The 26,285-nt window shown below is 46.8% G+C and overlaps 1 protein-coding gene across 7 annotated transcripts in view; it reads right to left on the reverse strand.

Annotated features, from left to right (window-relative positions):
• Positions 1 to 1,852: 1,852 nt before the first annotated feature.
• Positions 1,853 to 26,285, reverse strand: part of Tmco3 (transmembrane and coiled-coil domains 3) — a 36,205-nt gene continuing 11,772 nt past the window's right edge. For 3 of the 7 annotated variants that reach the window (XM_013122445.3, XM_021234420.2, XM_013122447.3), the window contains 7 exons: positions 25,336 to 25,428; positions 20,265 to 20,451; positions 15,078 to 15,198; positions 13,010 to 13,205; positions 8,266 to 8,416; positions 3,321 to 3,470; positions 1,853 to 2,480 (listed from right to left, as the gene is read on the reverse strand). In XM_013122445.3, the coding sequence (XP_012977899.1) occupies positions 2,044 to 2,480; positions 3,321 to 3,470; positions 8,266 to 8,416; positions 13,010 to 13,205; positions 15,078 to 15,198; positions 20,265 to 20,451; positions 25,336 to 25,428 (1,335 nt within the window). In that variant the 3' untranslated portion in view covers positions 1,853 to 2,043. Of the gene's footprint in view, positions 2,481 to 3,320; positions 3,471 to 4,296; positions 4,377 to 8,265; positions 8,417 to 13,009; positions 13,206 to 15,077; positions 15,199 to 20,264; positions 20,452 to 25,335; positions 25,429 to 26,285 lie in introns of all 7 variants that reach the window. The other 4 variants (XM_005082623.4, XM_005082624.4, XM_013122446.3 and 1 more) reach the window with 4 other exon arrangements.

Below are 26,285 nucleotides of genomic sequence, written 5' to 3' on the forward strand. Positions count from 1 at the left end.
TTTCCAACTCTGAATCTATGCAGCACTGTCTTGATCAGAGTGCAGCATGTAGACCGTGCCAAGGTGATGTGGGCTGGAGAAAGCTAGAGAAACCAGACATAATGTCCTCCCCATCTTCTGGGAACATAGGCTCTTGGGTGCATGCACCTCCACACCTGCAACTGGAGGGGCAGCATTTGCTGCAGCAAACTCCACGGATGAATTTTATTCAGAAGTCCTGATGCCCTGCAGCGGGTGACCAAGCTCTTGGAAGGCAGTGAACATGACCTCTTTGAGTTCTCTCTTCTGAACTCCTGAAATTGCCCCTTCCCAGTCAGTCTCCCAAGCAACTTCTACCTTCATCAGATATCATGAAACATTCTCTAGTCACTTGTAGCCAGCAACTGCACCAGCTTGCTCCTTTAGTGTATCCCAAGCACACAGGTGTGGGGGTGGGAGCAGCTATCTGACGCCACTTAGAAAGAAGAGCAAACCATTTCCTAAAAGCCTCTGTTTCCATTGTCTCCACTTAGTGATGATACAGACCATTTCACCTCCTCAGGCCATCAGGAACACACATGATGCACATACATTCATATAAACAAACACACATTCATACATACATACATGCAGCAAACACTCATACATGTAAGCAAATTAAAAATAAAAAAACCCATTGGCTTGGTTTTATGAAATGATCAGTTCAACACAGAAATGCCTTAGTTTATATAATCCATATATGCATAATCTATAATATGCATACATAATACATAATCACACCTAATATTCTGTCCCTCTATCTCAGTGTGACAATAAATTTGTCCTTAAAACCAGTATTTATGGAGAAATTCTTGTTAAAAGTAATAGCTATGGTCTACAGTACACACACACACACACACACAATTGTAACTGTCAACTAAAAAAGAAAATATATGCAATTGAAAAATAAAATACCTACCACGTGAGAACATTTCTGTACCCAAAGTTCAGGTGTTAAGGAGTTTAATCCCCCAATACAGGGTTGGGAGGTGGGACCCAGGAAAGTTTAAACCAGTGAGGACCTCATGGATAGACTAATTATGTATACACAAGCTCCTGGGAGTGGGCTCTCCCTCAGCAATTCTGCTCTCCTTGAAATCCCCTATGCAGCATGCAGCCCCAGGACATCCTCCCAGAGGCAGAGGGACAGAGCCTCCTTCCCGTGACCCTGTGCTTCCCAGCATCCAAAACCAAAAGATTCCAGTTCCCGACATTACCCAGTCATAGGCTGTGCTGCAGTAATGAACAGACTGAATATGCCCCTTAAGGACACTCTGGTAAGGGCCAGGTCTTCATTTCTAGGGCACTAATAAGTAAATGTACCAGTTAAATTCCAAAGTCAGAAGCCAAACATTTTTTAAATGCATTCATTTGGTCTTTAAGAACTGTATGATGACACATGAATGATCCTTGCAAAGAAAAAGTTTGATGGGACCGGAGAGATGGCTCAGTAGTTAAGAGCACTTGCTGGTCTTGGAGAGGACCCTGGTTCCATAGTGGCTCACGATCATCCGTAACTCTAGCTCCAAGGCATCGAACCCTTTCTTCTGACCTCCTCAGGCCATCAGGAACACACATGATGCACATACATTCATATAAACAAACACACATTCATACATACATACATGCAGCAAACACTCATACATGTAAGCAAATTAAAAATAAAAAAACCCATTGGCTTGGTTTTATGAAATGATTAGTTCAACACAGAAATCTAATTTAAAAAGTAAGATTCTCAATGAGTTTCAAGTAATTATGCACTGATCACAAGTGGGTCTTTTTAAAGAATGCATGATTCAAAATCAAATTATCTTTAAAGTGAAACTAATAAAAGTCAACATGAAACTGTTTTATTTAAAATAGTTACAAGAGGCAAGAGAACAGTAAGTCTTTAAAGACCAAAAGTAAGCTTCCAAGCTCAAAAATAAAATTAAAATCTCATATCACCATTATGTTTAATGACAAATATTTGACCAACAGATTGTAATTGTGCAATAAATAAAAAGACTTCCTAATTTTTCTTCTTTACCAAAAACTCATGGGCTGATGAATTAACAATAGGAAGTTAATAATCTTCATTAAGAAAAGGCACATCCAGGCAAAATAGCTCAGGTGGCTGTAAAATGCAGTGTCAAAACTCTGTACATAATCAACTGACTGCAAATAAATTACTCCGGAAAAACACGACAGGAGAGTTTTTGAAAATGCAAGCAAACATGACGCTGCCTCTTTGTGGGTGCTGCTCTGTCTCTGATGGCAGGCCAGCAGGACGGACAGTGCAGCAACAGACCATCTCAGGACTCCAAACTCCCGACCCCCAGCCCACGGTCCATCGGCATCTGGTGCTGTCAGAGACTTGACCTCCTCTCTGGTCTTGGCACACACTTTGTAATAGCCGCTTTCCACAGCACTGGAGCAAGTAAGAGGCTCAGTGTGGTCACACTTAGAATGAGGAGGTACACCTGCAACAGGTAAATGGACACAGTCACAGGAGTGCCCGTGCGCCTCACTGAGTATCAGGAAGCTCTGGTGTTCATCGAGCACGTTGATTAGACGTGCTGACAGCCAGAGCGGGCGAGGAGACATTTGCAGTGGCAGGAAGTGGGATTTGATCACTGATGGTGGTCAAATCTGTGGGGAGTTCTGATAAATCCCAGGGTAGCAGCCTGGTTTCTTTGCTAGTCTGAAAGTGACCCCTCCAGGGTCCCACACAAGTCCGAGGGACTCAAACTGGACCCAGGCCTTCCCCATGATGCAGCTGTGCATCGGGTTCAGAGATGCCTCACTCACTCCTCAGGAAGGCCTCTACTGTGCTCTTACCATGGCCCTAGACTGCTCAGAGAGACCACCACTGAACAGTACACGCTCTGCAGGCTTTCCCTGTGCTTCACTTGGGGTTTCGACTGTAGGTTCAAGATAACAGTCCACCTTTTATTCCTCCTCAGCCTGTTAATTATAATTACCGTGAAACACAATGGCATCGCTTCTTGGGCTTTTTGGCTAACATCAAGCATAAAAGACTATAGAAGGATTAACTAGGTATTTGCATCTAAGAATTTCAATGCCTTAAATGAAAAGGAAGCAGCCAGGTCCAGCTTCCATGACTCCCATCAAAGCTTCCTTCCAGGCCAGCTCAGTGCCCACTGAGAACACGCTGCTGTCCCTAAGGCCTGGTGTGCCTGGGCTCCCAAGTCAGGCACAGTGGGAGTCAGGGGCCGTGTTCAATCTGCCAGAAATGCTTGCACCGAAGCATTCGATGTACTCCACGGGGCTGTCACGCCTGTTAAATGATAGACTCTCACCTCTCTCGAGATGATGCCCGCTCTGCGTGCTCGACTCCCCAGAACAAAGGAGAACTCGCTGACCTGGGCCAGTCCCGCTGAGACAATCCACTTGATGTACTGGCTGCTCCTTGGCAAGATGAGAGACAAGACCAACACTGCCAATACAAACTGTAAGAAGAACGGTTTATCACGTCACTACTCAGGACCAAAGGCCAAACAAAATTACTCTCACGATACAGAGCCTCGATGGAAACCGTCAGAGGCAGCCATTGCTTCGTGAATCGAGAAGGGAAGTACATGTAGCAGCATGCCAAATAGCCAGAAGGCACCAAATAAATAGAAACTATCTTAAATCCATATAGAACTAGAAGGCAAAATGAAAGGTTGGATTCACCAACAGAAACTAAGCTTTCCCCCATCAGATTGAATCAATAGCATTAAATATTAAGTGTTCGAGATAGGTTCCTTCCATAACATGAGATGTTCTCTGGTGATCAGCCTGGAACTGACAGGAAGCTCAGGACTAGCGACTCAAGATATTGCTAAACAGGCAGCCACACTTAGGCTCCAGTACAGGTCACACAGTAATCTGTGGCTATGAGGATGGACATTTGGAAGTGCCCCCTGGAGTTCCTATATGCTGAAACACACCTCCATCAGGAAGGAGGCACTGGCAGCCCCTCAGACTTATCCACAACAAGCCTGCAGATCCAAAAAGAGGCTCCTCGCCGGGCTTCTGCTAATTCCCAACACCTCAGTTCTGAAACAACACATCCTCCTAGCATCGAAACCTGCCTCCCTGGGTCTGCCAAGGGCATGGATGGAAAGCGTCTCCACACAGGGGCACTTGGAGACACGGGTATCATTGGGGCTCTGAAGGATTTGCGCAGCGGCTGGCTAGAAACGAGGGCCAATGGGGAGTGTCCTGCTGTGTGACAAGTGACAGAGCAGTATGGACTTGACCGGCTCTGAGTGCTAAGAGACAGCCTCATACCTTCATGACGACCACAGACAGGGTGAGGAAAACCAGCACAGTCAATTCGTAGATCACAAAGGTGGGGAACACATGAAGCCCTGTGGGAGACAGAGGCAAGACACCTCAGAGCAGGCACAGCAGCCCACCTCCATGTGGCCACGCCTGCAGAGAATGCAGCAGAATCCCCAGGTAGGCACAGGGCCCAGCTCCCCTTGTAGACTGGGGACTAGGGCACCCACAGCTTGTGTGTACACGGCAGCCACGGGAAGGGTCGGGAAAGGCTCCACATCTCCACACAGTCTTTGTCACTTCTCACTTGGCTAACACAAGAAGAAACCATGGGCAGGCCTCACCGTAGGTACTTCTCATTGTCCTCTGTCCCTTCGGAAAGGGACAGGTGGCTACAGGCGGAAGCATCTCTGCCCACTCAAAGCTTTGTCATCTTCTCAGGAAAACATCATAGCGGAGACCTCCTTCCCCATCAGAGGCTCTGGGCCCCGGAGTCAGCCACTCAGTAGACTCCACAGTCTTAGCTCCTACAGACCACATTTTTGTTTTCCTCACAAACATGAACATAAGAATACTCCCTTTCTTTCCTAGACAGCTTCCTCTTCCTGAGACATGGAGATGCTTCCCCAGAGTGGTTCAGACTCTGGTATGTGCTCTCCTGGCCCTCCAGCATCTACAGCTGGACCTCCCAGGCCCTTCTGGGGGCTCTCTCCTCAACGCCTGGCTCCGTCTGGTGTAACTCCCCTCTGAGGATCTGTTGTCAGAGCTCATGCCTAGAGGTCAGAGGTCAGACTACTGCCTTAACCTATCACTGGACCCCTCCCTCTTCTCCCACATTCCTGAATGGTCCTCATGGCCCATTAGGCCCATGACAGGCCCCTTGAGTCTCCTCATTTGCCAGCTGGTTATAAGTCCTACAGGCTGTCCAGCCCTGGACATCCAAGACCTAAACCACCAGCCCATGCAGACTTCCTTGGTAATGCCAGTTTAGATGTTTTTGGTGTCTTGGCCATCTACATAGACATACCTAAGTTCAGGAGCAATGTGTGGTGGTACAGTAATACCCATCCTGCCCCACGACGACGACAGTGGTGCACAGGCCCCAGCCCCAGGCCACATGGGACAGGCACGAACCTACACACTGGGGTACCTAAGCTCTCTGTCTTCTAGATTACGGCCTGCAGGCCACCCAGGAAGATCTCTTTTCCAATAGACAAGAGGTTGGCTCAGCTGTGGACACCTCCCGATTGGACTATACCTGTCTGATGGAATTCCATGTGCCAGGCATTGGTCTGACGTCTCCCATCCCTAGGCTTTCCCAGGAGACACTCTTCCTCCCAGGAAATACTGTCCATCCTACCCTAGTTATGACAGCTCTCCTGGAATGATGCCATTCATTTAGCCCATCCACAAGGGGGTTCCCGCACCTGTGCTGTAGGCTGAAGACGCCTTCCAGACTCATAAGCCTACCCAGAGCCCTTGGGCTCTGTGGACGGCATCGCCTTCTTGCCCAGATGCATGTCAAGGAACATCTGGGAAGCAGAAGCCACTAAAGCCGGTGGTGAGAACATGACAAAGGTGAGACGGAAAATCTGCATCTCAACAGCTTTGCCACAAGCATCAGTTAAGGGGGGGCAATGAGCTGTCAGTTGTGAAGCGTTTAGTTGCTCTCATGGTGAACATCACATGCTTGGCAGTGTAAGGCAAACCAGGCAGGCCCTGCCACTGTCCCCAGCCAGTCCCTCGGTCTCAGGGTACTTCCTTCCTCATCTGTGAGTACAGACACGACAGGTAGGTAGATGAAATATGCCGTGCAAGTTCACTGTCAGCCTCGTGGCTGTTATGCTGATGCCCAGGCCGGGGGTGTAAGGTCTGCAAGACTCCCCTAGGCCAGACTACATTAGGTGCAACGACCAGCTGCTAGGCCCTGCCCACGGAATCTTTCTATCCCGGTTAGGAGGGGGGAGATACTCAAAACCGGACCAAGTGGGTGTATCGCCCACAGAACCGTGTGTGGACCAAGTGGGTGTATCGCTCACAGAACCGTGTGTGTACGGCAGGCGGTGCCAGGCAGCAGCCTCCCTTCTCCAGAGACACTGACACCACCACAGGACCAGACCTAGCCCTGCCACTGCAGCATGCTATGCACGTAACTGTGCTCTACGAACTCGGGCTGAAACTCAGAGTCTGCAGGAGGCGTGACAACATAGGGGCGAGCCCCATCTGGAAGGACTGTGTCTAGTAAGGCGGAGTCCATGAGCAGTTTCTTTCTATTAAGGAAACTTTGAGGCATGAGAGAAATATCTGTTGTTTGAGGGACCTGGTCTGGAGTCTTCAGTAATACCAACTGAAGCTAGCCGCTGATAGAATAGAAGTGAAGAGTGTGACTTCATTCATAAAACAGGGGACAGTCTAAGTTGGGACAAGGACTAACCCTTGTCACTGGTCAGAGCCTGGGCTATGAAATCTGGTGCTACATCTCCACTCTGCAGCCCACAGAACCCCGGTCATGAAGCCTCCAGCCCCACAACAGCTCTCCCTCCCCCTCAGCCTGGTGTCTCCCTTCACACCAGAAAGCTTCCTCACTGTGGGAACTGCTCATTGCGCCTCATGCCCATCAAGTGCGGTCTCCTCTGAGAGGCAGGCTTGCTGGCAACTGTCCCCGTCTGGTAGTTGTTCTTGGACTTGCTAACAAGTACCTGCAGCTATGCTCCTGCCTCACTCAAGGCTGAAGAGCCTTCTGAGTGGAGAGCAGGTCTTCTGAGGGAAAAGATGACCCAGCCACCAGAGATTAAATGGATGGCTGTATACAAGTTTCTTCAGAACTAAACCTGAATGTCCCTGACGAGCTTAGCATAAAGAACCAAAGCCGATACATGTGGAATCGTTACCCTGATCTGAAGATCAGGGAGCAGATGTTTCTGTTCAAATAACATCCTGGCAGAACTCCGGGTTTGAACAGACACACTCTGGGGCTGGAGAGGCGGCTCAGCAGTCCAGAGCAGGGAACCCGAGTTTGGTTCCCAGCACCTACATTGGGTGGCTCAGACCAACGCCAGCTCTGGGGTATCTGACATCTCGGGCCTCGTAAGCATCTGCACTTGTGTGCAGATTACCCCAAGACACATACACATAACTAAAAATAAAGCAAATCTTAAAAAAAGGGTTACCCCAAAATTAAGATACTCACTTTTACTCCTAGCCTTTAATCCTAGCACTCAAGAGACAGAGACAGGCAGGACCCCCTTGAGTTTGAGGCTAGTCTGGTTTACAGACTGAGTTCCAGGACTGCCCCTGTCTCAAACAAACAAAATATGGATACTCAGTGACTCCAGATGACAAGATATGGAGGGGAGCACACAAGAGCCAGGTGAGCTAGGAAACATGGAAATGCATCAGCTGGATCAATGAAGGTGGGCCATCAAGAGGGAACAGAAGTGCAGAGTCACAACTAGCCAGCTCAGCGGGTATCACAGGGTGAAGCTGGAGTCTTGTGTGGGTCATCCTGCACTTGGCTGATATCTTGTGCCCAAAAACCTACTAGAGCACTAAGACAACTCGTAAACAGTCTCATTGAAGCCCTTGTATTGTGAACCTCTCCTTGCTAAGTACAGCCTTTTGTATTTCGATGTAAATCTCAGGACTGGCTTTCCGCATCTTGAGGGACTGCACTCCATCTGCAGACCGCAGCAGAGCAGGATGCTTCAGGAGTCCTCATCTGCTGCTCGGGCTCCAGCATCAGAACCCACTGTAAACCCACATTGCACAGCATCCTTAGGATGAAGCTTAGGCCCTTGAAGGTCTCCTTAAATGGCTACACACATTCTCACCTTTGAACTGGTGAAAGTTGACAAGCAACCGGCTAATTCTTGACCTTTCCCCCCCATTTTCCCTTTTTAAAATAAGCATATTTATACACAGACATAACTGACGAATCTCACATGCTTATCAAAGGAATTGCAGCGTTGAGGGGAGTACCTATGGATGCGAAGAAGATGATGGCCAGGAAGTCCCGGATAGGCTCGATGTAAGCCATGATCTCCTCTGTGACCACGTGCCCTTGTGAAGAGACCAGTGCTCCAGCCAGGAAGCAGCCAAGCTCCATAGAGACGTCCAGCAGCTCTGTGACCTGAGGATGAGGACTCAGCTTCACCCAGGAATGCACCACCCCACAGATGCAGGTTCCTATATGCGGCCCCAGGAGGGCCCATGAATGGCCAGAGAGACCATACTCAACAGACTAACACTGGTTGAGTTAACCATACTTGGAGAGAAAAATAAATAAATAATTTTGGACACATGGGGGAGGGCCTAGGGCCTGCCCCAGATGAAGTGACAGACTCTGAAGATCCCCCATGGAGAGCCTCACACTCCCTGGGGAATGGTGTGGGGATTGGGTGGGGGGCTGGGGGGGGGCTGGTAAAGGGGCAAGGGAAGAGGGGTGGGAGAGGGAGCTGGGATGACATGGGAAGCAAGCATGTTTCTAATTTAAATAAAAAATATATTGAGAAAAAACTTTTTTTTTGGTTCTTCAAGACAGGGTTTCTCTGTGTAATAGTTTTAGCTGTCCTGGAACTTGCTCTGTAAATCAGGCTGACCTGGAATTCAGAAATCAACCTGCTTCTGCCTCCCAAGTACTGGGACTAAAGGCGTGTGCCGCCACCACCTGTCCACTGAGCTACTTTAAAATGAGGATATTTTCCAACCTTTATTTTAGTTCTTAATTTTTAAAAAATATTGAATGCATTGGTGCTTTGCCTGCATGTATGTCTGTGTGAGGGTGTTGGATCCCCTAGAACTGTTACAGACAGCTGTGAGTAGCTATGTGGGTGCTGGGAATTGAGTCCTGGTCCTTTGGAAGAGCAGCCAGTGCCTGCTGAGCCATCTCTCCAGCCCCTCCAACCTTTACCTTGAATAACTGTAATACATGTTCTTATCTGCATGAGGAGAGAGCCAGACTTCAGCACTTAAGACTGTTACTGACCTCAGTCCTCACAGAGAGGACAGACAACCACCGGCAGGAAACTATACTGACTGACAGGATACAGAGAAAGCCCCACCGTCACAGAGAGGATGAGAAACATACGCTAGCGAACCAGGTGAGACGGAACAGGCGGTCATCGTGGACCAGTTCTCTGACTCTCGCCCTGTTATGCACAGAGCTCAAGACTGGTTTTTGGAAGGTCACCCACAGAGCAGCTGCAAAGGTATTGTGAGACCACAGAAAACAGCAACAGTACAATATAAGACATTTAAAAAGAAGTACCTCTTACAATGGCATCAAAAACACCATCAAATATCAAGGCACATACGTCACAAAATGCAGGACCTTCATACCCAACACAAGATGCCACTAAGGTGCAGACACTCTGCATCAGGAAGGTGTCAATACCCCCTCAACTGATCGACACACTTAGGGATGCCCGTGAGACTTATGCAGGCAGGAAAAATGAAACTGAAGTTGAAGAAATCACAAGTAAAACTATGACGATGAACCAAATTTGGACCAGGCTGCTACTGGATGTCAGGCTGCAACAGTGTGAAAGCAGGCACAGATTAGGAGGCAAAGTAGCCGCAAATCAAAATAACACCCCACCCATGAGTAGGCACCTCCCCACACACATTAGCACAGACACATGTACACATCCACCCACTAGATACACACACACACATACATACACTATCCACTTGTATGTACAAAAGCACACATGTGTGCATATACCTCATACAACACGTACAAGACTGAATTCAAACACATGTACATAGAAATGCACAACACAGCTACTTGGATTGTGACAAGGCTGCCCTACAAAGCAATGGGCAAAGGCTCTTTTATACATGTGAGAAACCTCACACCAAGGATGGAACTCACCCCCAGGTGGACTGTACATCTAAGTGAGAAAAGACGACAGCAAGGATACTTCAGAAGATACCACAGAGCATCTTCGTGGACCAGGAGTAGCGAGCATCTACACAGACTACGGCAGGCACTAACCATAGAGAAAACACTTGCTTATTGGTTTATATTGAAATTAAGAAACTCGGTTTGTTAAAAATTGCCATTAAGAGCAACCTAGGGCCAGAAAGACATTAGCAAGAATGGATATGGCACAGAACACTATGAAACCATATGGACACAAGTGCTGGCACATTCTGGTACATGTGGACCTGAAGGCATCAGCTGGAAAAAGCCAGATGGTAATTGCCATGTAGTGTCTGATCAAATTTAGAAAAAAATGCCATGCAGCGGCAGCAAGTCCATAGGGAGGGACAACAGACCAGCGCTTATGGGGATGGGGTGGAGAGGGGAGAGTAATGGGATGTTCTGCCACTTGTCAGGTGATAATGGCACAGCAGTGCTAGCACACCGGGAGTCACCAAATCACACAGTATGATGTTTAAACGTGAAGGTCATATTAAATAATTTCATAGCTGCTGATTTAATGAGACAAAAACTGCCAAAATATCTTTTAAATCTTACACATGAAAAAGAAAATTACCAATCCCATAGAGAAATAACCAGACCACACTAAGTTGCAGCCCAGAGAGGATCCCAGGTGCCTTGTATCACATAAAAGGACAGCTGCCTCCAGCAACCCCAAGGAAATGGGGATCAGAACCCACTGCATATGTGTACGCAAACACACAAAAGAGAAGAGCTAAGATTAAAGACAGACAACCAGTGTAGGGAGAGTATGGACGAACCTGGGTCCCATGCATTTCAATGTCACAGATCAGGCTTCGGGCAAACCGGAGCAGCGGTGAAGGTAACCAGATGTGCATCCCAAGCCCAGCAATTCCACCTCCTTAGAAATTAAATCCCGGAGCAAAACCATAGGGGACCACTAACAGCAGCTCTCTCACACCCCGCCTAATGGGAGCAGCAGTGGCGGCGAGAGCACCGCACAAACATCTGAAATGCGAAAAGGCCAGCACTTCCTGTCACACCTAGAACCTGACAGCAGGTGCCCAACGAATACTGTTGAGTGAACAGAGGGGAAACCCAGTGCCCATGAAGAGTCATTCTGGCTGCTATATCACTGGGGAAGGCAACAATGAGCCCGCAGACAAGACAACCTTGCTGGCCACTACTTTCAAAAACAAAATACTCTGGGAAGGATAAAGCAGGGGAAATTCTTATATAAGGAGCATTCTTGAAATAATTACAGTCATCATGAGCGGAAGCAAAAGCTGGGCTTCTCCAAAGTTATAAAATAACACCACATGTAAAGAAAGAGGCTGCCAATTTACTTTTTAAAGCTCTGAAACCTTTCCTCTCAAGACAGATACAGTTTGAAGAGTGACACTTAGGTTCCCCAGGGCAGTGTGCTGTCTAATTTGGTGGCTTGGCCAGGCTACCTGCCAGCCTTTCCCAACCCCTGGCGCTCACTTCCTTCCTCAACTTCTGAAATTGCTACTTAATAAGTACTATACACTCAGTCACACACAGCCGTTGAAGAACGCTTTTCACTCTGCACAGCTGCCTGGGCTTTGGTATGAACCAGCAGTTTTACTGTAGGGCCGCATTACCTGCTATGGATATAACATAATTTTTACTTATTTGTTTATTGTATTATGTTGATGTGTGTACATGTGCACTTATGGAGGCCAGAGGTCAACATCAGGTGCCTTATTCAATCTCACTCCCTCTCCTTCTTGTGTTTTATACATTTACTTTCGGAGACAGGGTGTGTCACTGAAATTCAAGCTTACCTATCCAGCTAGACTGCATGACAAGCAAGCCCCAGGGAGGCTTTATGTGTCTGCCCCACTGCACCTTCACTCGTGAGTTACAGGACTTGTCGCTGCCTGGCTTTTTAAGTGGGTACAAGCTCAGGGCCCTGAGCTTTCAAGGCAAACACTTTAACAGCAGAACTGTCTCCCCAGCCCGGTAGAGCACAGTTTCTTACCATTCACCCTGAGGGACAATTGCACTGGATTTGGCTATCATAATCCAGAGTGCTACAGACATCCACAAGTTTCTGAGAGAATACACATCTCATTTTCCTGGGATCAATGCTGAGTGGCACAGCTGAACAGAGTGTGTAACAATGCTGTCGTTACTATTTACTATTTAGACTATTTAGGCATATCTCTGAACAGAGTGTGTAACAATGCCACTGTTACTATTTACTATTTAGACTATTTAGGGATGTCTCCCGGCTTCCCGCCCCCCCCCAAAAAGTCTACTTTCTAAAACAAATCTAGCTTATTTTATTTTTATTTTTTAAGATTATATCATTTCCCCTCCCTTTCCTTCCCCTAAGCCCTCTTATGCCCCTCCCTTTGCTCTCTTTCAAATGCATGCATGGATCTGTTTTAAAGGTCTTCGTTATGGCAAGAGCCATAACGTTGCTCATCCTCACCAGAAAGAAAAAAAAAAGTGGTTTGAAACTTGATCTGCTATTTTGACTACAAAGCTGTGTGAAGTTTAAGACAGTAATGTACTTATGTGCCTTTTCAAGAACACGCGTCTGTTTTTGAAAATACAAACCCTGTCTTGAAAAACAAACAAAAGCATGCAGCACTCACAACTCCTATTTTCACAGAGTGCTTGGCAATGATGGAGTAGGCTCAGCCATGGTGGGATAAACTGTATGAAATAGAGACTCCCAACTTTAATGTTTCAGCCGCTTCTCAGGTGAGAAGGCGGAGTTAACGAAGGCTTTGGTGAGACATACTGCACACGGGGCCACACAAACCACAGGTATTTGAGGATTACCGTCAACATCAGGAAGATGAAAGCGGATACTCCCAGGATGAGGATTTCTTTGCTGCCTTTGCTCTCCACACGCAGCTTTCGGTGATACGGTCCTATGAGATAAGTCTTTATGATCAGACACAGAAGAAAAACAGCAGCTAGCGAGAAGAGAATTTGTCCAATCAGAAACAGGATCCTCAGTACTTCCATGACAATGCTAGGATAGAAAAGAGAAACGGCATTTCACCTCCAAGAACATCTATCTCTTTAATAATCTTAAAATACTTTTCTTTAGCAAAATAAATGACTGAATCATACAATCGCTAAAATAAAATCTACATATTACATTAATTTAGAAAATGAAGTCATGTGACTCAAAGGTGGGTCGTTTGGGGATCTCTGCTTTGGAGTAAAAAGGTTTTGAGGATAAAGACAATTTCCACTAGGACTGGAGAAGACCAGTGGGTGAGAGCATTTGCTCCACAAACATCAAGACCTGAACTCCAATTACTAACACCCATTAAAAAAAAGTCACATGTGGTGGCATGCACCTTTAATGCCAGCCAGCATTCGAGAGGCAGAGGCAGGCAGATCTCTGGGAGTTTGAAGCCAGCCTGTTCTACATAGCAAGTTCCAGAACACATAAAGCTACACAGCAAGACCCTGTCTCAAACAACGTCAACCAAAAAGAGCTGGGTGTGGCCATGCGCATGCCCATGACCCCTGTGCTATGGGGGTCAGGGCTGGGGCTTGCTGGTGCCAGCTTAGCTCCAGGTTCAGTGAGAGACCTTGCCTGTCATAAAGCAGGACACCTGACATCTTCCTCCACATGCACACCTCCTCCCCATGTGCAAGTACACTGCGCACACGTGTGTGCACACATATGCACACGCACACACCATACACACATATCCATGTACACCACACACACACATATACCATACACACATGCATATCATACATTCACATGCACACATAGACACATATGTACATACACACATGCATACACACCATACACATACACTCATGTACACCCCCCACACTATACATAGAGGTACATACCACACACATGCATATGCAAATACATGAACATATACACACAGCCTCAATTGACAGCTTTTTGTCTCTGTGGATGTTATATGATAAAACTGTAGTTAGAGGATTTTAATTGTCTACTGAAAATAAGCACAGTTTACAAGAATAGTAAGTTACAGCATGTCTGCTCAAGGCAAGATCAAGCCCCACCACCACCTCCTCCTCGTCCTCTGCGGGGCTTCCTCTATTTTCCATCTGTGTTTATATCCTGGCTGGTGTTCCTGGATGCCAGATGGACACATTGTAACATAACCAAAGGCTTTTTGGTCAAGTTAATCTCCCCGGCTGACTCTTCCTTCCATATGGACTAAGCAAGGGCAGGTAGATTTGAGCCATTTGGAGGAAACAATGGAAAAAGGATGAGAGGACATTGTAGTGACAATGATGGCAGGCAATGTCATCCAATATAACACCTTATGTGTCATTACAGGGCCCAACACACGAGTGCAAAGACAGACATGTGTCACTGCTTCCCAGAGGCTACCCTTGGCATGTGCACATACTGACATACTTAAGTCCAAGAACAGATGAGCTACCCTCCCCGTAGTCACAGAAGACAGCAGTGAGCTACCGCACCCTAATAGTCACAGCGGACAGCAGGGAAGCTGTGTAATATTCCAGTCCAGGAGCTGGTATACAGCAAAGCCAGAATCGGCTTGTTGGTATCACCACAGCCTATGCTCAAAGATGTATGTGACATGAGTTAGGGCCACGTTGGGGAAGGTTTGGGGTATCGATACCTTTTTATTTTATTTATTTGTTTGTTCATTTATTTTTGGCTCTTCAAGACAGGGTTTCTCTATGTTGCCCTGGCTGTCCAGGAACTCCCTCAGTAGACTAGGCTGGCCTCAAACTCAGAGATCAGAGCTCCGCCTGCCTCTGCCTCACAGAATGCTGGAATTAAAGGCATGGACCTGTATCACCGTCCGGCCTTGGGTAGTTTTTATAAACAATGACTCTGAGTTAGGCAAGCAGACAGTGTACACACACTCACCTGGAAGATGTGCTTGCTCCTGCCTGGATGAGCGTTGGCATGACGGCAATGAACAGCCCCAGCTGCACATCCTGCATCACCAGCATGCCAAGCAGCACTGTGCTGTAGTCGATGTCACCTGCTGGTGAGACAGCTGCTCAGAACAAAGGCTCAACAACTCCAAGGACCCAGTCAAAGCCCCGGCCCCGGCAACTGTGACTGCTCAATGGGCAAAGGCAAGCCACACCCGCCTGTCAACCCGAATCCAACCTCCAGACCCCATGGCAAGGCGGACGGGCAGCCGACTCCACAGAGTTGTTGTCTGAGCTCCACAAGCATGCCATGCCATGGCACACGCTCACTCACATACACACACATGCTCATACACATGCATGTACTCACACACACATGTATGTGTTCATACACACATGCATGTGTTCATACACACACACAACAGTAAAATTAAAAGCAAAAAAACCCATTTGATGTATTTTCAAGATATTTCAAATACTCTTCATAATTTAATTAAAAAAGACTTTAAAATCTCCTTGGAGCAGTAGGTGGGGCACACTTGCGGTCCCAACTACTGCAAGGCCGAGGCAGAAGGACCTGGCACAAGTTTGGGGCCATCCTGAGCACTTTAACAAGGCCCAGCTCAAGATACACTTTAAAAGGTTTACACCCTTTAAAAAAGTGTTTGCTCTCAAAGAAAAATTTATATTAGTTTTGCTTCAGATGGGGGCAGGTAGGTTTCACCACATTGCCCAGCCTGGCTCTTAGCCTCAAGCAATCCTCCTGCCTCAGTCTCCCAGGTAGCTGGAACTACAAGTGCACACCATTGCCCGAATAATGTTTTATAAAGAAAATCACCAAAATACTTTATTTCTATGGCTTGCTATTAATATAATTATAGCAAAACGTCATCACCAAAAGACACTGTGGCAGACAAGGTGACATGCTTGGATTATGGAAATCTGAGCTCTGTCTTTACCTCCAGCCCCTAACAAGCCAGACTCGGCCCTTCTGGTGACAGGCTACCACATTCTACATGCCACTAGAGCAAGCCCCCATCCCTCTCCCCCTCCCCCCCACTCCCCCTCGGCATGTTCTTCCACAGGAAGGGGCTCCTCCTAAACACAGCAGTAAAGCAGAACTACAGATTGCATTTCCACCTTAGCGGTTACCTTTTGTTCTCACAACAATTGCAAAACCCTGCGGGCGGGGAAAAGCAGAGTGCCACAGGTTGCACAGTGGCATCTGCGCCAGCGTCCAAGTTGCTGCTGCTGTCACAGGCCCTCCCCTTTCTGAAGAGCCATGGCACACCACACCGGGTTTATCACTGTCTCTGTAGGCTGCCAGTGTAAGCCTTCATGCTTTCAAACTTTACACTGTAGCAACACAGACACTTTCTGCATCACTGTTTCTCCTCTAACCCTGAGATTCGCTCAGATTGGATTCATAGTATTCCTGTGAATGTGCCACCCATGGCATGGTCTGTTCTATTACTGAATACTTATGTTATCAGACATTTTTTGGTTACTGAAAGTAATGGTGTCTTTAATATTCCTTTATAAGACCTTTTGGGGGCATACAATTATAGAGAAAATTTTCTGTTTTGAAATCATTCTCCAGAGAGGCTGGGTCCACTTACAGTTCCACTGAGAGTTCGGTGGCTCCCAGATTCCACATTCTCAAAAGTAGAAACAGCATCATGGTGGTATTAGCTTGTGTCTCTAGGATACTCACAAGACATGGAATCTTTGCAATTATTCATGCGGGTATCTTTTCCCACAGGTGTGTTCTGCTGATTTTCTCCTTGGTAGTTATTTACATGGACTTGCAGAAGTTGTTGCCGTGAGCCCGGTGGTGGTTTACATCGTCAACTTGACAGGGTCTAGAGCCACTAAGAGAACAAGCTGCTATGCACACCTGTCAGGAAACTATTTAGATGAGGCTAGCCTCTTGGCACACCTGGGAAGGAGTATCTTGTTAAGGTGGAGGCAGGACGGAACACCAAATGTGAGCAGAACCGTTTCTCTGGTTGGGTCCTGCACTGAAAACAGGGCAAAGGGACTGAGCAGAGCCCTCCATTGCGCCCTCTCCCTTACTGCGGGCACAACAGCTACCGTGACCAAAACCCTGAGTGAAAACAGACCCTTCCTTGCCTCAGTTGCTTTTGTCAGGGTTACTGTCACCATAGCAATAAGGAGGGTAACTAAAACAACCTGTACTTTATGGAGTGAGCCAAAGTCTTTCTCTGGCCTATGCTCATTTATTTATTTATTTACTTGCTTGCTTATGTATGTATGTATGTATGTATTTATTTATTTATTGAGGCAGGGTTTCTCTATGTAACAGCCCTAGCTATCCTGGAACTCACTCTGTAGATCAGGCTGGTCTCTAATACGCAGAGATCCTCCTGCCTCTGCCTCCCAAGTGCTGGATTAAAGGCGTGCGCCACTATGCCCAGTCTCTGTTTTAAAGTCTTAATGGAAAACTAAGTTTACTGTGCTCATGGCTATCCGTGTTTTCTTTGGGGGTTGGTGTTTTTTACCTTAGGGACTGTACACTAAGGTCATGGGCTAACCCTCTCTTTCCTTCAGCAGTTCTCAAGCTCTGCCCTCATGTGCTGCTGATCACCATGCAGAACTTACTTTTTCCAGAGATGGCAGAAGGCTCTGGTTTTATTCTCTCCAGCAGAGCAGCTGTTCTCACCAGTGACTCCATAGTTCCTCCCAGAACTTGCAGCACCTGGGCTGCCTGTTCAGTCCTACACGTGCTGTGGCAAGGCTCTATTATCTTGTCACAGCCACGGAAAGTCCTGTTATCTGGAGGGTTCTTCACTCCGCATTTGTTTAAATTTATTTATCATGTTTACTTTATGCGTGTGAGTGGTTTGCCTGCATGTATGTACTTGTGTCATGTGCACACAGTGCCCTAGGAAGCCAAAAGAGGTCACTGGATCCCTGGAAAGAGAAGGTTGTGAGCAGCTATGTGTGCTGGAAACCAAACCTGGTCTCCTAGAACAGTACATGCTCTTATCCACTGAGCCATCTCCCCAGCCTCTCCTCACTCAAATCCTCAAGGGCCATTCCTGGCCTCTTGGCTTCTAACGAATCTGAAGTTCCTTTTGCCAAATCCCACGAGAACACTGGCAGATTTCTATATTAAAATAGCAGTGAGCTTATAAATTCAAGGAGAAACAATATATTACAGATTAAGTCTTTTTTTTCCACGAACTCAAATTCCCTGATTAAATCTTCAATAATATTGCAGTATGTTTTTTTTCTTCTCACTCAATGGTAACACACACTTTTTTAAGAGACTTACCCCCAAATTTCTTGTATATTTTATTACTTCTTTACATTAAAACTTAAAAAAGAAGAGTCTGCATCCCTCTGTGGATCAGCCCCCTGTCACACTCACCAAGAGCTTCAACCTTTTCTGCAGTTTTGGTGTGACCTTTGTGACCTTTAAAATGCAACAAAAACAGCCTCCTTTCCAAGCAGTCCCCAGGAGTCCAGCTCTGTAAATCCCACGCTCCTCACCGTTTCCCTGGCGTGTTCCCTACCCCTCTGGACCTTCTGCTATTGCTATCCTGTAGCGTGGGGCGTGAGGATGTTAGAAAACCCTCCACCAGCTCCTCCCTCAGCCACATTTCTGCATCTGTGACCTGTTTTCCAAGACTTCTGTGGGTTCTCCACCTCCTGACGTGACCTCATGGCACAGAGAAGGCACTTGCTGTTCCTTCAAGCTACTTGTCTCTTGCATTGACTGCTGAGATCAACTTGGACTGGAAATGCTGCTTCTGTATTTTGAGATGACCAGGGCAAACTTTTCATTATTCCCATTCGGTTTTAGAGATGTATTTTAAATCCAAGCTTCCTGCCTTTCTCCGGGCCTGGAAAACCACCAGCCGTTTTCTGCAGCTTCCCATCTCAAAGCAGGCATCTGAATGCTTCTAGTCTGTTCTAAGCTTTCTGTATGTGATCCAGTTACTCAGATGTGACGCCTTCATTTACATTTTCAGTCATCCGATCGTGCCCACTGTGGTCTGTGAACATTCCTGTGAAGGAGGACTCACAGACAGAGGCTGATGGCCGTCTCTTCTAGAAGCAGATTTATCATGTGTAGGCTGGCAGTCAGAGGCTACTTCACACTTCATCACTCGCCCCACCTTCTCACCTTTGTCCCCCATCCTATGCCCCAGGTGTCACCCACAGGGAGCGTGGACCTCTCTGCTGGGTTATCACAAACCGGGCCACTAAGGAATGACAGCAAGGTGAGCCACCCAAGGATGTGTTAGACCCATATCCCGTGGGTCCCAGGGTCTGGTAGAGTTGCGCAGTTTTCTCTTTCACCAGTGAGAAGCCCCTTACCCCTAGGTCATACTATGAGTGTTTGGGACAGTTCTATTGGGACTCCAGAGCTCCGCCCAGCTTAGAGTTCAGGATGCTGGGAGGTAGCTCCACCCACTGTCCCACACTGCTCGCTGTGACCAGCACAACACTTCCAATCTCATTAGAGGAGTTAGCCATGTCTTCTTGGTTTTTTTTTTATATTTCCTCTTCTGTTCCAGATGTGTTCCAGGAATCAACATGATGTGGCTATGACACTTTGGCCTTGTGTGTTGCCTTTACCCGTGACCGAGTAGATGTGAAATGTTAATTCTGTCAGAGACTCAAGCTTGATGATAAGGTCACTTGCGATTGCTTCATGCTGCTCTGGTCTCACCACACCAAGCAGTGACTCCGAGATGACAACCATTTACACACACAGAGCAAGCCACGCCAAGGACAAGAGCTGGTGGTTTCGTCATTGCCAAAGCGCTCTGGTTTTACAGAAAAATTCACCAATTGTGTCAGCTCCCAGTACTGCCATAACTAAATGAGCCAAGAGTAACACTGGCCTCTTGGACAAGCTACCACCTCCACAGCCTCCATGCGCTGTGCTGTACAGCCTTCTCGTCCTGACTTCTTTCCGGCTCTTTAGGGATGCTAAGTACACGAGCACATGATGGGTGCTCCTTTTAACCTAGCAGAGAAGTGGCGGCCTGGAGGCACTGAACGCAACAGTTGAGCGTGTACCTGGACAGCCCTGTGAAGGAGGACTCAGAGTTTCCCCTTACAGGCCTCCCGTCATGAGTCGGCGGGTGAGCCGCACATGGATATTAACTACACACATACTTAGAGCATGCTGCTTACCTACCTTCTTTATCATTCCGGGCACTGCCCATGAGGAACCTGGACACCAGGGGTGTACTGGATAAGGACAAACAGGTGGAAATGAAGACACTCTGAGTGGGTCTGATCCGCAGGAGGTGTCCCCACCACAAGCCAAAGGCAATCATCAGTAGTGTCATATAGCAAGGTCCTTGTAAAGATATCCTCCACACCTTGAAAAGAACACACAGATTCATACTCCAGGGACAGCAGGTCATCTCTGAACTAGAGCCACGGAGTAGAGAACGGATATTTCAGGAAGGAACTCAGAGACCACACACCCAAGCATAATAAACACACATCCCAGGCTGTAACACACTCAGACACAGACACCAGATACCATCATCTCACAGTATCCCTGGAGACTGGCTATAAGCCCCTTACCCCCACCAGATACTGAAATCCTCCGATGCTCAAATCTTTTATTTTTAAATCGTATTTGTTTATTTTTATGTGTGTGGGTATTCTGTCTGCATGCCTGTCGGTGCACCATGTTCATGCCTGATTCCAATGGAACATGTCAGGTCTCTTGAAAATGAAGTTACAGAAGTCGGTGAGCTGCCATGTGGATGCTGGGAATTGAACCTGGTCCTCTGAGAGAGCAGCCAGTGCTCCTAACCACTGAGCCATCTCTCCAGCCCAAATCTTCCTATTAATAATATGTAACATTTACACCTTCCTGCAGACTTTAAATCATCTCTAGATGACTTATAAGACTCAACACAATGTAAGTGATATGCAAATGCTCATACAGTATTAATTAGGGAATTAATGACAAAAATAAATCTGTTGAATACTCAGTACAGAAATAATCTGTTTCTAAATATACTCATTTTGCAGTTGGTTGAATCCATGGGTGCAGAACCCACAGTATGGAAGACTGACTATGGGTCATCTATACTCATGACTTCTCTGTCCTCTCCAGAGCCCCACAGAGGCTGGTCCTTGGTGCTCAGGGCCCTGTACCTGATGGTCACGATGGTCAGACAGACTCATGGGTAGGGATGGACAGCCCCACAGAGGCTGGTGCCTGGTGCTCAGGGCCCTTTCTTTCTCTCCAGCTCTGTGCCTGACGGTCATGATGGTCAGAGAGACTCATGGGTAGGGATGAACAGCCCCACAGAGGCTGGCGCCTGGTTCTCAGGGCCCTTTCTCTCCAGCCCTGTACCTGACGGCCACAGTGGTATTCTGGGCTAACTCGCTCCTTTACGTTCCTGCCGCACACAGTGGGAGTGCCCTGGGCTGCATCTCGCACAGCCCCTTAGGAAGCCAACTCAGCAGTTCAGGCTCCTGAATGTGGGGTAGTTACTCCTGCGAGCAAGGTTGGCACTTCCTTCTAAACAGTCTCACCAACCCACAGAGGGTCTGCAGTCTAAGATTGCTTCCGTCAATCACTGCCATGAGCTCAGGTAACAGAGTCTACAGCCTGAGTTTCCACATCTGGACAGAGAACAGTGAGACTGAATGATCTCTGAGACAGACGGACTCTGGGGTCCTGGTGACGGCAGACTCACCCTAGCACTTCTCCAGCATGTGGAGGGCCGGGGTGGGGGACACTACACTACACAGCTCATGGAAAGACTCGGGTACAAGTGACTTCAGTTGGAAGTTCCCAGTCAGCCTGGGACACAGGGTGCTTCTGAATGCAGCCTATAGGTCATCCTGGGTCAGACCGTACGGACTTTATCCCCAGGTGATTCCTGCAAAGAAGAATTAGGAAGCTCATACTGGCAAACTTCCCACAATAGCTCTAATCCCCAGACAGCTGGGTACCAGCCCTACAGGCTATCTTAGGTTTCTGTTTCTTCTTTCCCAAGGCATGCTCTTCTGAAACCCTAAAGTCAAACAACAGGATAGGGCATGATGCACTCTACCCACAGCTGCTAAGGGGCTGAACACAACGGGCATACAGCAAGAATCTACTAGAAGAGCAGAAGAAAGACAAGAGAAGAAAATTACTCTAGCTCCCCATGACTCATCTTTATTCGAAGAGAGGTAGAAACTGATGAACTTAAGATAAAAAAAACAACAAATGGTCAAATGACAAGTACGGTAGTGCATGCCTCTAATCCCAGCACCAGGGAGGGTGAAGTAGGAGGATCTCTGAGTTCGAGGCCAGTCTTAACTATACAGTATCTCAGAACGAAGAGAACAAGTTAAGTTGATTTAAAAGCAGGATGTCAAGGAAGGTCCTGGCAGGTCCAAGAAACCAGACTAAGCAGTCAGCAGGGATGGGCACTCAGGGTAGGGAGACTGTGTTCTCTGCCATGCTGGGAAGCTCTTCCAGATTCTAGTCGGCCCTTCTGAGGGTTCAGAGTCCTGAGAGGATGCCCAGCAATTACTACCATTTTGGAAAACACTATCAGATGTTTTTACCAAACATAAACTGCCTCTATGAAGGAGACCTACTAGTGTGAAGTGCTCTCTCTCCTTACTTTAGGCTGTCCTAAACCCCTGTCCTTTTTAGCTTCATGAGAAGGTAGGGGAGACGAAAAAGTACTGACTTCCGTGGTTTGCTAAATCGATACTTATCTCCTGCATTCCAAACCAGGAACTGCAACTGTAACAAGCTGTATCTCTGCAATGAAGCTGCAGAGTCCAGGCGCATGTCTAGGTCTGGGGCTCCCAACTGGAACTCAAGAAAACGTGGGTCTCTGTCCAACATTCTTCTCCTTCATCAGTTGTACCCCCTGCTCAAGCACCCACAATACACTCACTTGACAGAGCAAGAGCCCCCAGGCATTGCTAATCAGAACTAGAACTGCTTACAATTAATTATGATATTAGCCATATGTCACAGAATGTCATTTCATCATCAACCCTTGAACACTACAGAAAACAATTTAACTATGAAAACCATGAGAAACATTAATAAAATTCTGCTATACAGATGATGTCCCACACTGAAGTCCAAGAAGGATCAGAGCCCTGCAGAAGGTCTTGTTGCTCATTATAGAGAAATAGAATTTTATCTGCCTTGGTTTTCATGAATCACTGTTTGCAATGGATGTCTCTAATTATAAAATCCCAAACCAGCCACTGTACTTAGAAACAGAGGTCACATGTTTCCATGACACATGCCCAAAATGGCACCTGTGGTGGCTGGTCCTGGCTTACTCTAACAAAGCAGGGCACCCCAGAAATCCTGTCTACGCAAGCTTATTCCATCCCTACCCCATACTCTTCAAGAGAATGCATAGGAAAAATGAGGCTGTTTCTTATTTAGAATCTAAAAATGGTTGATTTTCTTTGAATTTTGAGTCTAGAAATTAACATCTGTGGCTTATGATGCAAGAAACACATGATGAGACCAAAGACCCTGGAAGATGGCACTAACACAGTTCAGAACTCCTCAAGACAGAAGAGTGATGAGCAAAGGGGTCAAGACCAAGCTGGAGAAACCCACAGAAACAGCTGACCTGAACAAGGGGGAGCTCATGGAGCCCAGACTTATAGCTGGGAAACCAGGATAGGACTGTTCCAGACCCCCTGAACTAGGATGTCAGTTTGGAGGTCTGGTTAATCTATGGAGCCTCTGGTATTTATCCCTAGTACATGAATGGACTTTGGGAGCCCAATCCACATAGAGGGATACTCTCTCAGCCTAGACACATGGGGGAGGGTCTAGGCCATGCTCTAAATGATGTGACAGACTTTGAAGATCCCCCATGGAAGGCCTCACCCTCCCTGGGGAGCAGAAAGGAGATGGGATAGGGGGCCAGTGGGGGGTAGGAGAGGAGGGGAGGGAGAGGGAACTGAGATTGACATGTAAAAGAAGTTTGTTTCTAATTTAAATTAAAAATAAATTAAAGAGAAGAACTCCTCAAGCAGAAGCACATCTTGAGGTGTCAGTCTCAAACAGTGAGATCAGAGATCAACAGAGCTTACAGTAAAGTTAAAAAAAAAAAGCAGGCAGCTAGGAGTGGTGGCACACATTTACAATGCCAGTGCATGGGAAGCAGAGGCAGGAGGATTGCCACAATGTCAAGGCTACCCTGGGCTATATAGTGAACATCAGGTTCTATAGGGGAATCTCAGCCACCACCAACAAAAATCCAAAATACTGGCTAGCTAGCTACCAGAAGGTGCTAGGCAAGCGACTGGGGGAGAAAAGTAATCATTAATTACAAACAGCTGTGAATCATGCAAACCACGACGACTCGGTTGGCAGGGTATGCCCACGGGTATAACAGTGGTATGATGCAAACCACAACAACGACTCGGTTGGCAGGGTATGCCCACGGGTATAACAGTGGTATGGACATTACGGGAGTGACCAACCACCTCCTCATTGGACTCAAGCCCCATTCCATGAGATGAAACCCAACCGGGCACCATTACTGAGCCACCAGCCTGTGGCTAGACAGGACGAGGCTCTAGTGGAGAGCCTATTACTGTTGCTGTGTTAAATGGACACAGCATTAAACTGACTCCTAATGACTTATCGTAACAGATCACCTGAGCAGCTTCTGTGACCATGGCCATTCCCTACTGTCTCCTCGTGTGTGCTTCCCTCTTTACAATGCTATTATCATATAATTAATATGCTTTTTTTTCCATATTGGCTCTCACTATATGCAGCTCAGGCTGGAACCTTCCCATTTCCCAGCTTTCAATAGCATTCACTTTATCCTCCGACACCTTCAATCTTTAAGAAGTTACTTCCCTCATTTTTGAGGTAAAAGAAAAATCTCTAACTCATTTTCTATCTTAGGAACTTTCTTCTAGAGAAATACACTGAATATTCGATCTCTATCATATTTTACTCTCAGTTGCACATTTTCTTAGAGGGACCCATATAAAATCATAGGAATACTCATTCCACTTACTAAGTTTTGACTTTTTCTAATTCATTTTCTAAAAAAAAAACCTAGTATCAAACTAAATTAAAATTTACTTATTTTTAATAAAATGTATTATTTTTAATTGTTATTTTTAATAAACTAGTTTTAAAAACAAACTAATAAACAAGAATCACTTAATACTCTGTGAGTTAAAAAAAGTATGTATGTAAACCAAGTTTCTTGCAGGCAGTGGCAGAGAGCCTGGGTCCTTACCTTTCTCAGCTTCTCTGGAGAAAACTCCAGGCCAACAAGAAACAGGGTGAAGAAGACCCCAAATTCTCCCAGCGTCTCCACCTGCACAATGGACTGGAGAAGAAGGAAGCTTATTACTGAGTGTTTTATTACTTGGCATACGTTGAGACAGAACACGTGCTGATATACAGAGTCCCTTGTCCTCCACTCCTCCCCCCAAAAAACAGTATGTTCTTTAAAAATAAATAGATTCTGCGACTTTCCCTTGTATCTGAGATCTTTTTGACTTCCTGACTGCGCACGTCACACACACACACACACACACACACACACTCTCTCTCTCTCTCTCTCTCTCTCTCTCTCTCTCTCTCTCTCTCTCTCTCTCTCTTTCTTGATTTGCCAGAGGAATACTTTCATTACAGTTTCTATTGAGAAACAGCTGTGGGGGTTCACAGACTTTCAAATACATGGCCACATCTGTCTTCATCACCCCTCTCCTCATTCCCACCACACCCCCCTCCCTGCCCCGCCAAACCTATGGTTAGGGAAAAGGTGAACTTCCACATCTGGCCACAGCCCAGAGGTTTTGTTATGTCAAGCCTGATATGTAGCGCTTTTGATGCGTTCATCATTTGTCTTTAATACTGTCATATTAAATGGAAAGATGGTATGTCTCAGTTTCGATCTTTTAGAGTGCTCGTGTGGTTGGTACGGTGTCCCCACATCCCGTGCTGTCCTGAACCCAGCATGAACTGACAAAGTTGGCAGAGTCCTGTTCTGTCCATCTGCGATTTTCTCCTTTCTCATTCCTGTACTTTCACTGCACTGCAGCTCCATGCCACTGCTAAGTCTACTCCACCTTCACTGCACTGCAGCTCCATACCACTGCTAAGTCTACTCCACCTTCACTGCACTGCAGCTCCATGCCACTGCTAAGTCTACTCCACCTTCACTGCACTGCAGCTCCATGC

The sequence above is a fragment of the Mesocricetus auratus genome, unplaced genomic scaffold (genome assembly GCF_017639785.1).
Source record: "Mesocricetus auratus isolate SY011 unplaced genomic scaffold, BCM_Maur_2.0 Super-Scaffold_100031, whole genome shotgun sequence".
NCBI lineage: Eukaryota > Metazoa > Chordata > Mammalia > Rodentia > Cricetidae > Mesocricetus > Mesocricetus auratus.